The sequence below is a fragment of the Montipora foliosa genome, chromosome 9 (genome assembly GCF_036669935.1).
Source record: "Montipora foliosa isolate CH-2021 chromosome 9, ASM3666993v2, whole genome shotgun sequence".
NCBI lineage: Eukaryota > Metazoa > Cnidaria > Anthozoa > Scleractinia > Acroporidae > Montipora > Montipora foliosa.
This window is the reverse complement of record NC_090877.1, coordinates 3198070-3212456: the sequence shown is the minus strand read 5'-3', so window position 1 is coordinate 3212456 and position 14387 is coordinate 3198070. Positions and strand designations below refer to the sequence as shown.

The 14387-nt window shown below is 40.7% G+C and overlaps 1 protein-coding gene across 1 annotated transcript in view; it reads right to left on the bottom strand.

The window, feature by feature from the left end:
• Positions 1-14387, bottom strand: part of LOC137970597 (uncharacterized) — a 113155-nt gene that overhangs the window by 36735 nt on the left and 62033 nt on the right. The window contains exons 22-23 of the mRNA XM_068817119.1: positions 9496-9716; positions 2181-2566 (exon numbers count right to left, since the gene is read on the bottom strand). Of these exons, the coding sequence (XP_068673220.1) occupies positions 2181-2566; positions 9496-9716 (607 nt within the window). The remainder of the gene's footprint in view (positions 1-2180; positions 2567-9495; positions 9717-14387) is intronic.

Genomic DNA, 14387 nt, shown 5'->3' with positions numbered 1-14387 from the left:
GAGCCACCGGTGCGCATTCTCATTGCCTTCTCCAGGCTTCTCCCATAACTCTCTCCAAAAACTGCTCTCCACATCGATGTAATTAAACACACGCGTACCATTTTCTTTATCGTCCTTGCCGTTCTTTGTACGTAAGGTAACCCTTCACTCAGGTTGGTCTTCACCATCTCCTTCATTTCTGCATATTTCTGTCCTGGGTCACACTGAAATCTCCGATTGATCTTGCGAGACTGTTCTTGTTTCCGTCTTCCATAAAACATTTCCTTGAGTTTTCTGAGTTTTCTGTGTTTTTCCTTTCCATGTATTCAATCAAGGTCTCTGCTGAAATCGTCTTGCATTCTTTCTCCAGTGGCTTTCTATTTTTTCTTCCTCTCTTGGTAATTTTCTTGTTTTCCTTTATTCATTCAAATTCAGCTGTTGCGATCGATAGTTCTTTTCTCATTTGATTAGCTTCTCGCAAATATTTGTTTATGATGTCATCTTCAGTTTTACTCGTCGAACAATAGTAAATTTCCTTCTTCCTGCCTTTAAGTAAAAGAAACGCAATCACAACTGAGTACACAACTTACTATCCAAATTGATTGAAACGCTTTGCCATTGACTCTCCTGTTATTCACCATGTCTGATACTACCGTCTTTATATTTTCCAAATCCTTTAAAGACGGTCTTTCCTTGTTCTTGTGTCCACAATGCGCGGTGAGTAGTCTCCCGGGACATTACCCAACGAAGCATAGATGATGTCTGCTTTTTGCGCCAGCTTAATTGCTTCATTATTTAAACCTGTTTCTCCTGGGACTTGTAATGTCGTATGCAAATTCACTTCTTCTTAAGAAATGGTATGCAAATTTCAATCTACTTGAATCTCAATATATTCTTCTTATTATCAATATCTTATTATTATTATTATTATTATTATTATTATTATTATTATTATTATTATTATTATTATTATTATTATTATTATTGTCAATCGAAAATAGCAAGTCTTAAGCCCTGGTCAAACGGCGCATGATAGTCGATGATAGTTGATTCTCTCCAAACTATCATCAACTATCACCAACTGTCATTCACATGGTCAAACGGCCAAAGAAGTTCCATTTTTGTTACAAGAGCCTCGGGTCGACCCAAGACTCTGGGAAACTCTGTTAAGGAGGACATGCGCCGTAGGGTTCTTACAGCCAAAAACTGGCTATTTGAGCCTTACAGCGCCTGCTCACTCCTCGTGCTAACATGAATGCACCAATTAGAGACGCTTTTGATTGTTCTTCATGAAAACCAGTGAGAAGACACTTTGTTTCAGGGTTCCCCAGAGCTCTTCTTTCCTTCGGTCAAGAGAAGAGTTCTGGGGTCGAGATTGAAGAAGTTCGTGATAGTTGATTATAGTTCACCGGCAGTCGTGCAAGCAAATTCACGCGAGCAGCTAGTTCCAGGCTCTTTCCGCGTAAAAATGGCTTCCCGTAATAAAAACTTGTAGAAGTATAAATTTATCGCGACGAAAGAGGGTGGCAGCTTGTTAACTAGTAATTGCCCTTCTTGACGGACGAACGTTTAGAGATACGCTTCATTTTTTGCGGTGTCTCTTCTAATTCTTGCGAGTTGACGCTTTCTTCAGAAGATATCTTCTCTATGTCGAAAGATACCGTTTAATTCACCTAAACCAAGAAGCTCGATTTAACACTCAATACCTAAGAGAAACGATTTCGAACAACCAAAAAACGCAGCTCGGCTCAAAAACATGTGATTCTTTTTTTTCCTTGTGTCCCGTGACACGTGACGTTCAGTTACCTAGCAACGTTCGTTCTAACTAAAATTCCACATATGTTATCTTGGTCTTCAATATTTTCTTTGTCATGATTATCATCTTGGATGTAAACACGAATTTCTGAAGCTGCAGCTGAGCCTCGCGAGGAACCTTTGGCGGCCATTTTAAACGAGCCCGCCGATTTTCGGGGAAAACAGCTGACCAAAAACTATCATGAACTATCATACAAGTGGTCAAACGAGGAAAACTATCATCGACTATCATGAAGAATTTGAACAAGCTCAAAATGAGCGATAGTTGATGATAGTCGATGATAGTGTATGATGGTTGGTGGTCAAACGGAAGCGCGAGCTTCAACTATCATCGATTATCATGCGCCGTTTGACCAGGGCCTTCAGGAAATCGAATAGTAACTGACCTCTACGCTGGAGGCGACTGGGAATTCCCATACGGCTCCGAGATTATCAGCGACTTTGACAAAAAACTTGATCATATAATTATATTTCCGATCACCATTGGGCAGACGAATTGCAGCGCGTAACGACTTCAATCCATTTCCCAAAGACTCTTGGCTAGTGCCATTGTCCACTGAGTAGAGAAACTCGTAGCTTAGAGGTTTGTCCACGTCTTCAAATTCTTTACACGAGACGTTGAATTCGGTGATCAGAGGTTCGCCCTTGAGCGGCTCAACCACACAATCGCCTGCTGTTGGTGGTTCGTTCACCTTCAATGTTTTACTGACCATTCCCCATTCGCTGTCATGAAACCGTCCCTCCAAAACAACTTTATAACCAACCCGTCCACCTGCGTAAAAAAATAGGTTATTTTGAAGGGTGGTGTGCAGTTATCTTGACTATAAATACTTTTTTCAGCGTATGTAGTTCTAAGCATTTTTAACCACCACCAGGGGCGGATCCAGGAGCGGGGCGGGGGGGTGGGGTGAGTAGGGTGGCTGGCCACCCTCCTTTTTGGTTCCATTCTTTTTTTTTCTTTTTTGAAGTCAATTGCATTTTTGGGTTGATAAATTAAATTTACAAATTATTTACATACTTACGATATGCCAGTTTTATTATTTCAAATCTGGACGGCCTATCTCTTCTCGTAGGATTTATTAAGGTACCATCCAGGTATCTGATTTCCTCGACTCATAAAAGTAACGAAGAAATCTATTTATTTTCTAGTTTTGTAGCAGAGTATTTCTATTTATCTGCTTTTTATTGAATTTTTTATTTTTGCTAATATTTTTAAAAATACAACCACACTTTTGAGTGTAAGGAATCTTTTTCCATGTTTCAAACATCATCATCCGCCGTAGTGAGTGTAACATTACAATTTTTACAAGATAATCCGTGTATATATATAACTATCAATGCCATGATTCTTTGTAGATTAAATGTTCGTTACAGGTAGGTAAAATTCAAACTAACCAACAATATTATAGAAAACACAACTGACATAACGGTAAAAGCTTAAAAGTGTAATGCTTAACTGACATGATCAACTTGTTTGTTGAGTTCGGGTTTCAACCGCTCAATATGGAAGCTCTCCTTGATTTTGCAATTGCGTTGAGAGGGAAGAGGAACGGTTTAGGGAGGAGGGAGAAACGGCCAGAAAAATAGTGGGAGGAAGGAGAAAGTACGTCAAAATATAGGGAGATGGGAGAACCAGCATGAAAAGGGAGAAGGGAGTATGTCTTAAAAGCGGGACATAAGTCTTCAAAGCCTTACTGCATTGATCTGAATAGATGTTAATATAAGAAACTGTACAGATCCGTTCCCCGTAGGACTCTCTAAACAATAATTTAAGTTGAGAGAAACTTGGGTAGACCCCGGGTATGTAAGACTGTTTTAAGCCGGTAGGCTCCAGTGTTTGCGGTATTTTGAATGTCCTTTTCGGGCTTAATCTTCGCGTCTCTCGCTAGTAAGTTATCGCTTCATCGTTTGACCACTTCAAAATATTCGGTTTGGCCGTACTTGAGATTTAGGGGCCAAATCGGAAAATTGTGAGACCTCGAGTAAGTGTTCGTGACATACATCTTGAAAAGGTCTGCCTTTTGTGTACCTTTTGTGTTTTCTGTGGCGATTCTAAGATCAGGGCCATATTTTAGCTGTAAATGTAATGTCTCGAAGGTATTTACTCTTGCAGTTACTCTGAAATTCGAGATGAAATTGAGTTTATGTAAGTATGTATGTTACTTTCACCATGGCACGTGCGTACACTTTGTAATCCGCGACTCCAGTGGATCCTGAGAGCAACAATGACTTTTTCGGAAATAATACAGCAATAGAAATTTTACGTTAAGTTGACAAAGGCGGTTCTGAGCTGTGCGTAAGAGTGGGATCTGTCTCATATGGTCTAGGGACCCATATTTCTCTCCCTTTCTGCCGTACCGGGAAGAAGGTCGGTATATCTTAAAGCAGCCAGTCTTGATGTATGGCTGCGAGATGGAAGATGAATAAATGTGATGAAAATAAAATCGATGTCTTCCAAAGCAGATGTCTTAGACGGATATTAAGATACGTTGGCAGGAAAGAATTACAAACAAAGAAGTCCTGAAGATGGCTGAGATAAAAAAAGTCAGTAAGGACGTGCGAAGGAGAAGATGGAAATTCATCGGCCACATTATGAGGAAAGAACCAACCAATGACTGCAGAATTGCATTCACCTGGGCCCCAGAGGGGCGGCGAAAACGGGGAAGGCCAAGGACAACATGGAGAAGGACGGCGGAGAGAGAAAGAGAAAAAGCGGGATGGAAGAACTGGAGTGAGGTACAAATGGCAGCGGCTGACAGAGATGGTTGGCGGGATTGTGTTGAGGCCTTATGTGCCACATGGCACGAAGAAGATAGGTAACAGGAATCTGAAAGCTGCGAACGGCCAACTGCACGCGTCTGAAAGCGATCGCACGGGCCGAAATCCCGGGATGACTTGTCTGGTACGACGCTCTGGTGCCATATCCAGAGGTACTGCGTTTTTCTCTCTTGTCCAAACACTCCGTCAGCGCAAGCGTAAATGTTCTGGCTCTCGATACGTACCATACCAAAAAGAGATGCTGGCTTTTACAAGGAATTGACATTTCAGTTGATTCTACAGGAATGAACGTAACGTATAAGAGCCGTGCTGGTCTTCTTGGGGTGCAGGGATGGCGTAATGGTCAGAGCACTCGCCTCCCACCAATGTGGCCTGGGTGCGATTCCCAGACTCAGCGACATATGTGGGTTCAGTTTGTTGGTTCTCTACTCTGCACTGAGAGGTTTTTCTCCGGGTTCTCCGGTTTTCCCCTCTCCTCAAAAACCAACATTTGACTTTGTGTTAATTGTTAATTTCAGTTTACAGTGTACCCAATTACTGTTCCAGCGCTAAAACGACTAGACACTTAAATAAAGTTCCTTTCCTTTCCTTTTCATTTCTCAAGACAGAGGTGAGAGATGGTTTCATGCAGACTGGGACGCCTAAAATGCTTTGTTGTAAACATGGTGGTTCACTAGTGATGTTGTGTCTCTCTGGCTTTTCTGTGGATGAATTCCACCACCTAACGATACAATTTGGGCAAGTTTTAAAAGCTGAAAATTTCAATTGATGTTTGCTGGTAGGACTGGGTGGCCAGACACTTATAAAAAAATCTATAAAATGGGAATCCGAGGACTTTCCTGTTCGTGGAATGACATTATCACCCAGAGTTCTTTTTGGGCGTAAACGAGGCAACTTGAGAAGCACAAGACTAGCCCTCGTCAAATGGCTGGAAAGAGTGAGAAGAAAATTTCTAGCCAGACACTTAGGAGTAGACCTGGTGTGTGCCTGTAATTATTTACGGTTAATTGTTACTTAGCTTTTGTGGGGATTGTACCCTGATGGACTTTTACATTTTATCCATGCTCTTAATATATGTTCCTCATTGGACTTTGTAGCTTAGTTTACGTTCCGTTCTGATAGTGGATTATTGTTAACCGGCTCTTGACCCTTTTCACCTGGGCCCTTTGGCCCTTGTAGATAAACTTTTATCGTAACCAAGGTCTAGGGCTTGGGGATACTGACTAAAACGTTTCATTCCGTGTTAAGGCTACATTAGGGGTCTTTTGAATGGAAGTAGACAATAATCTGGATTTTTCTAGCCATATATCAAATGTGCGCAAAAAGATTAATAGTCAACGTAACGTTATGATGCGCCTCGAAACCTTTAAGGGCAAGGCCATGGTGAGCATGAAATTTTTTCTGTCTTCTGTGCACTGCTTGTGTGTTTAAGTCTGTTTAGGCGTCAGTAATAATACGAGTAATGCTGTCCGATTAGGTGCTTCCACTAGGTTTTCAGAAATGCACAGCAATACAGCAACTCAGTCTTAACAAATAAATATATTTTTGACCTTGCCATCGCGCTTTCGGCATTCCGTCATCGATAACGGCGCCCGTGTTGTGATCTTTGCAGTAATTAAGCGGTCTCTCAAACATTAACCTGCTGGCACTGCGTTACGTAATCCCCCAAGATCTTTTAGTCAAGGTCTGCTATTTCGGCAAGTCCACAAAGGCAGGGTAGGGTACATTATTAAAAGGTAAGCTCTGCTGGTATTCAAAGTCTTCAAAGAGCAATGTTCGTTAATAAAGTCACAATATCGGAATGAATTTAGACGTACTGTATGTGTAGTGTTACGTCACATAAACCCGTTAAAGTACTGATCTGGGAGAAAGGTGAAAAATAAGGGAGGAGGGAGAAACGGCCAAAAAAATTAGGGAGGATGGAGAAAAATGAGTTTAAAACTAGGGAGATAAGATATTTGGGTCCCCATTCCCCTCCCCTCCGTTGATAGAAAGATAACTTCTGTTCCTTTCACTTAAAATGACTCAGTTGTTAATATTTCGTCTTATAAGCTGTGTGACGAAGAACTTGATATTTTGAAATTTGGTCTTACATTTGCCATAAAATCTCCCCATTTAAGCAAGAGTCAAGTATTCACGACATTTGAACTTCTCCATGATGACCTCAAGAGGCATCTTTCGGATAAGACCAAAGCCAATGAAGTCCGGAATGAGATACACCATTTAGCCACCAGTTATATGAACTCTTCTAAGCCTTCAATGAATGACTTAAAAAAACATGAAATAATAAAAAGACTGAAACATAACAAGGACTTCATCATCCTGAGACCAGATAAGGGGCACGGAGTCGTAGTTCTTGACAAGGTTGTTTACAATAAAGCTATGGTTGATTTGTTGAGAGACAACTCTAAATTTAAAAAATTGGAATCTGATCTCACTCTACGCAGGGAAGGTCAGTTACAGCGGTTTTTACGTAAACTTAAGAAAAAAGGTCTCTTAGATTCTAACATTTATCGTGAAATTTATCCTTACCTAAAGTGCATAAAGTCAAAGATCCCAAAACTATCACACCTCCTTTCAGACCCATTGTGTCATCAATAGGCACTTACAATTACAACTTAACTAAGTATCTTTGTTCTTTGCTTAAACCCACATATCTTCAGAGTTTTGTGCAACAAATACGTTCTCTTTTGTCCAAGAAATTAAACAGTTTGATTTCAGCGACAAGTTTCTAGTTTCCTATGATGTCACTAGCCTTTTTACAAATATCCTTTTATCTGAGACGATTGATTTAGCCGCAACGCCATAATTGATGGTAACATGAATTCTCCACCGAAGTGGAAGTGGCTAGCGGTGGATATTTACCGAGCCCCGAAGCGGCGAGGTAAATATCCAACGGTGAATAGTTGTTTTAGTATATACTAAAACAGTGAGATAATATACAGCACAAAAAATTAATTTGGATGTTTTCTTCACTTGTCACGGATCCAAATCGGGACGCCATTTTTTCCTGAGTTGCTCGCAGATAAATAGCACAGGATATTCGGAGTTTGACTAGCCAATCAGCGCGCGAGTTCAACGCTATCCACTGTTTTAGTATATACTAATAATATATATACACGGATTATCGTGTAAAAATTTTAATGTTACACTCACTAAGGCTGATGATGATGTTTGAAACATCGAAACATATTCCTTAAACTCAAAAGTGTGGTTGTATTTTTAAAAATAATAGTAACACTTGTGCTATGCAGACTATTTGGAGATTTTTCTTTTTGCTGGAACAGATACTGTTTACTTGACTTGAACTATTTATTAATGCAAAACATAAAACAAAGTCAACATGGCAGCCTAAACTATCTGGAGTTTTGTCAGAGTATATACTTCAATTCTTTCAATTCATCAGCCCCCCACCCCCCTTCCCTAAACCAAAATAAAGCAAAATGTTCTTCACCATCAACATACATCATGACTGAGTTTACTTGAATGATTTCTTTGTGTAAACCAATGCACAAATTTTCTCTTCTACTTTTGTTATGGAAGAAATTTTAATCCCCCAACCCACTCCACTGAGCCAAAAATTGATGGGTACATCCTGCATATAATGCCCTTCCTACACCAGCCAATTCTCGGCTGGCAATAACTTAGTCTAGCGGCCGGGCCACTTCAGGGTCAACGCTTTGAATGTGCGCTGCGATTTGTGGATTTAAAACCATTCTTTTTAGCATGGATTTAAAGAAAATCATTTACTTTTCAGAGAAGTTATAACGTCATAAAGCCTCATTCAGTTGATGCGTTTTCTCCGTTCTTTTTGTGCAAACGGCAATCCCATGCTACAGATTATGAACAATGCTAATATGGTTCCGTTCGGAATAAAACAATCACTGCTTTGTTTCTTTTCCTTAGAGTTTTTAGGTGTTTTTTCCGACGACAAATGTTAACAGGAATACCTGTAGAAAAACCTCTCGAATCACAGTAGAGAACCAACAATTCAGTGACCCAGAGTCCTGGGCCCGGTTGTTCAAAAGCCGATTAACGCTAATCCCAGATTAAAAATTATCCAAGGAGTTTATTTTTCAACTCTCAAATGCTGTTCAACCCTGATACTGGGAAAAAGTTTACATTAGTAGAAGTCAATCTTGAAAACAATAATAAGCAAAAAAAACTTTCACCAAATGGTTGAAAACATGAAACAAAAGTTTACGCTAATCCTGGATTAAGTTAATCGGCTTTCGAACAACCAGTCGCTAAAATACACCCCCCCCCCCCCCGGGACACGTTGTTGAAAGGCCAATGCTCCCTCCTGTCAACATCGTTCAACACGGTTCAACGTTCAACAAAATCGAACGGATGTTGAAGCCCTTTGCCCGAACCAAATCTTCGGTGCGTTTGAACAGGTTGTCTAACATTGTTGAAAGTGTAAAAACGTCGAAAGCTTGTTGAAAGCGTGTTGAATCAAGTTTAAATCGGTTTAAATTCTCTTTCAACATCCATTCAATTTTTCCTTTGTTCTCGAAAATGTTGTATGCTGTTGAAGCCCTTCGAACACTCTGTTGAACAATTGTAGAACACACGCATGCTCACATCAGGCTGCAAAAGTCAATATGGGGTAGTTTATCTGGACGAGAGAGACTGGTTTCTAGTTCTTAGTTCCTCGCAATCAAATTTCCCAAAAGTGTTGGTTCTTTTGTTGGCGCAATGTTGGAACCGTTTGAACGGCCTCCGCACAACTTTGTTTTTGCGTCCAACATTTGCCCAACATCCTTTCAACTTTTGTTGAACGAATGTTGGCCAAATGTTGAAACCGTTCAAACCGACCGTAATTAAGAGAAGATAACAAATGTGGCAATTATGAAATAGGCCACCTTATGACTCAATTACCAAGAAAAGCAATTGATCCCTGAGACCTTTCTTGTTCTTTACCTTTAAAAAATCCTGCTGGAATGATGAGGAAATCCTGCTTCATGTCTTTCGGTAATGTGTACTCGTCTTTGGACACATCCTTGCAATTATCCTTATTATTCAAACATTCTTTTATTGTCCACTTATACTCACTAATTTTCTTGTTGCCAGAAGATTGCGCAGCGCCTCTTAATGACATTTTAGTTGCCGGGTTTACTTTTGCGGCACAGTTTTTAATGCACCTAAAAGGGAAACGCAAATTAAACATACGTTATGGGCTTATATACCTCACATATATATCGTGTACAGTCTCCTGGTGGTTTGCAATTCTCTGAAAGATAGACCACCAACATCGGGAGTCTACCTCTACTCTTCAAGAACAGTGTGCGGATTCTTTAACGTCCGACAGTAATTTAACTTAATTTAATTTAATTCGACTTTATTCATCCAATAGATCATATTCGTATTCTCAGTATTGGACTGGAAGTAGCTTGCAATGGAAGCTAATGCAGGGGAATGTACTAAAAAGTATTTTCATTTAAGGGCCCACTGACGTATTTTTTGGGGTGCGTTGCTAAGGATGTAATGGTTAAGTAATTTGAGAGAATTTGGCATTATTTTGGTCAGTTTCCAACTTTTGTAAGACAATGACCCTAAACATGACGTGATCATATCACGCCCATGGTCACGTGACCAATAAAAGAAAACTCTATATTTGTCTCCGTGCTACGCAATTTGGGTATTTAATCGATGGTTTGATAATTTGTATTCGTTTTTGCATCCAGCCAAGCATGGTTTTCTTTTTATTTTGAAAAATGTTGTTTTTAAAGACATAAACGATACTGAAATACCCATAACTTTCTCAAAAAAGATGATTTTAAAAAATCAATGCTTAGCTATATTCTGTATTTGGGGATGAAACGTGCCATGTACAAAAAAAAATTCAATTTTTTAACCGCCGGATATTTAGCTTTTTTCTCAAACGGAGGTCAGTTCGTTTACGCATGCGCAGTTGATCTGAGAACGAGCGCGAGGAAGGGCGAGGAAAAACCTTCGATGGAAACAACAGTTTGTGCGGTGACTTTTGCTTGTGAGTGGGTTTTCTTGTCAGCTCACGATATGATGACGTCAGTTACCGGAAGTAACATTTCACTTCCTTAGCAACGCTCGAAAAATCCGTCTGTGGGCCCTTAAAAAGATTCGCCTGCATTAGCCTCCATTGCAAGCTAGTTCCAGTCCATTGCTGAGAATACAAATATGGTCTATTCAATGAAAGGGAAGGATACCAGAGGTTATCCAAATCGAAGGTATCCGCCCGCAGCTGAATGCAATTGACTAAGAGTCGATTTTGATGAGGGAGAAAAACCCTCGGAGTCAAATTGAGATCGACTGAAACTCAGCCCACATATCACCTCGAGGCCGAGAGTTGAACCCGGGACGCAGGGGTGGAAAACACCGTTCATAACCGCTAAGCCGTCCTGACTGGCTGTAATTAAGAGGGGGGCCTACGGTTTATAGTTCTTATCAGAGAAGACTTGAGAATTTAACCATTTGCAGATGACATTACAAAACATTATTTTTAAGACCACGAGTGTCGGTCCGACCGGGGTACGAATTCGACGTACGAATTCTCTTCCTCCTCAGCGCGGAATTACGAGATTAATTTCCAAGAAGAACTACCCACCAGACAAACAAAGATTGGACTGTATCAACTGAGTTGATAAAATCGTTGAAAAGCTGCCGTTACAGCGTCACCCTTCGTCGGAGCAAATTAAGGGAATGTGGGGTTGTGAGGGGGATCATTTACATGGTCGCACATTATATACATCTTACATTATCTTCGAGTGTTGATGGTGTCTCTCACGAGTAAGCGCATTAAGATACTGTCAGGCACGAAAAGATAAATGAGATATAAACACAATAAAAGAAAATTCATGATGTCAATTTCAGCGCACAAATTGACCTGCTCCCAACTAAGTGGCTTCGTAGCTCAGTTGGTAGAGCATTGCACCGGCGAAGGGTAATGGGGTTCGAATCCCGTTGAAGCAGCCTGAATTTTTCAGGTGTCTGTAATAGGAAAAGAAGCGAACATTTAAGGCATTCAAGGATAAAAAATGGGTTTGAATATTTTTTAAAAACATAATAAGAAAGTTTTTAAAAAACGACGACGTTTTGACACTGAGCTAACGTCATTATCACGTCAAAATGATAGTGGTAGGAAAGTGTATATAAATACTAGGTGAAACTCAATAAGGCAATCATAAAAGGAATCGAACTGTTGGAATGTTCTTTCAAACAGAAAGTTTCGCACGGATGTAATCAGTTTGTGTGTTTCAACTTGGATCACGTTCCTTGATGAAAAGCATCTTACAGACGAGGCAACAAATTTTCCTTGACAATCTCGGAGTATGCCCGACACCTTCACCAGCGTATTGTTGGACATAATGTGCGATTGGAAAACATTTCTTGGAAGCCCATGGGGACACAAGCCTCAAAGAAAGCCAGTCTAGTTAAGTGTGAGGATCACCTCTATCTTTCATGTAAAACTCGCACGTCAAATAAGGTGAAGCTCGCTTTTTATTGGCTAATCGTGTTAGTTAACAGGACGACACATCCTCACATGTGAAAGATAAAAAAAAGAGAGCTTTAAATTCTAGGACGACAACGACTACGAGAACAGTGAGCGCGCGCAAACCAGCGTCATTTTGGGCCTTTTCCGTTTACACAAAATTCCCGGAAATTTCGGTGGAAATTTCCATCGGGTGAAAAACGTGTTCCATTTAACTCAGGTCCGTTCGCCGCCCAGTGATTGCGATTTTACGAGCCAAAATTTAAAAATGTGGCCGTGAATAGCCTGGAAGTGGTAAGATCTTTCAAAAGTTGTAAATGGAACAAACATTTCCATCGGAAAGTTTCCAACGGGAAAACAGGACTACGTTTTCAGAAGTTCCGTTTATTCCTGAAATTTATGCCACCAAAAACGTGTGTTCCCTTTACATCCCAACCGGAATTTAAATGGAAAACGCCCTTTGACGGGAAAAACGTGATACCGTCGTCACATTAGTACAAGGTTTTGGAAAAATGTTGTCGTGTCAAAACACTTCAACAACACGGTAGCAGTTTGGCATTTTTCGATCAGCAAAAAGGCTCAGCTACCAGCAATAGGAATAACTGAGCAACCTATGCTGCTAACAACTTGACGAGTAAGATTAATCGTCCGAGTTAGAAATCTTCTAAGCATTTTCGCTAAAAGCGGGCAGTCAAATCTCTCTCGCTCTCGTCCTCGTCCAAGACTCTAAGGGTCCGTTTACATGAAAAGAAGATGATCCTAGGACTAGGATCATCCGAACGCGGTATGTTTTCAGCTCTCAGTTTACATGTGAAGGGTTGTATTTGCCTCAGTGCTAGGATCATCCTACCGTTAGGATAATCTTATCTGAGAGGAAGGATGATCCTGGAGCTAGGCTGATCCTACCTCCATGTAAACGGCCTCCGAGGAGGCCCAGTTTGCCCACCCACAATCTTGAAACCGGAGATGGCCCTGGGGACCAGTTGTGAGAAACAACACGGCGGGATCTTCGCACTTATCGACTAAAAGCTCAAAAGGCCGACCATTTCTAATATGTCTGCCCTACGAAGAAGACGACGATATTGAAGATGTGCGACGTGCAGGACCAATGTTGTTTTCAAAATACAGAGTCAGCGGGAAGTAATGACTTTTCGAGTCTTTCTGCAAGCGGTGTGCAAACACTGAGGCCAGAATGTGTTGGCTGATTCTAAAGAAGATGAGCTTAACGGTAACCAGCATCGCCCAAAAAGAGAAAAAGTGCTGTGGCAATCCAGCATGTAAACCAAATGAAAAGTTGATCTCAGGAGCCGCGTTTTTGCAGGTAAACCAAATGAATCTTCTAGGGTGATCCTAGCACTAGGATCATCCTCTTTCCATGTAAATGGACCCTAAAGCTCTCTAATATCTTCACCGCGCGTGGTAAAGATATGATTTCATCAGCATCTGTAATAACAAATCGTTTTTCACGTTATCATGCGCCCACTGTTATGAACGATGTTATGATTTTTTCAGCTTAATCCTTTGTACCTTTTTATGCCCTCTGAGGTCTTATTAGCGTTTTGAAGGTTTGAACTTCGACCGGCGAGTTTCACACGCTACTTTTTCGCGTGAGTTTGTCCAATCAGGGTTAGGATGGCGCAAGAAAAAAAAAAGCTTTTTGAAGATTTTTGTGGGGAATCTTCGTGCATCAGATTTTTTTTTTATCTTGTTAAAATAAATGAAAGTTTTGTCTTCATCTTGAAGTCTTTTTTGGCGTGGCATTTAGCCGAGAACTTCCGTCACCCGCCAATAACAGTGCTGTACTGTGATGTCAAAACCCATCACGCAACTCACATCCACTTAATTTGCTCTGGCGAAGATGGACAGTTTACTTTAATCGACTCAAAGTAAATTGATAAAAATTAATAGCGGAGCTCCGCGCGCGCGGAGCACAATTGGTAAGAAAATATGGCAACTCATCTTTGCGAAAATTTGGTTTTGGTCACCGTACGACCGTCCACCCCTCCAAGAACGACTATTTGACCAGTATAACGTGACCATATCACGGGCTCAAGTTTAGAGCTCATCGAGGTCAGCTGTTGTTTTTTTTTTAAGATAACCGCTGACCAAGTACTGGGTTTCGATTGGATCGCAGACTCAAGCCAGATTAACTTATTCTAAGAATAAATAACCCGGGAGCTCCGCTTTTAGGCTTGGCTAAATCTATAGGTAAGATATCGTTGAGGTCAGCCATTGTCATAAACGTGCCAACCAGAGCCTCATTGGCTGTCGAAACAAAGGGCCTTTTGTTCCTGTGGGTGGCACATTTAAATAACAAAAGCAATGTTTGTAAACAGATACCTTC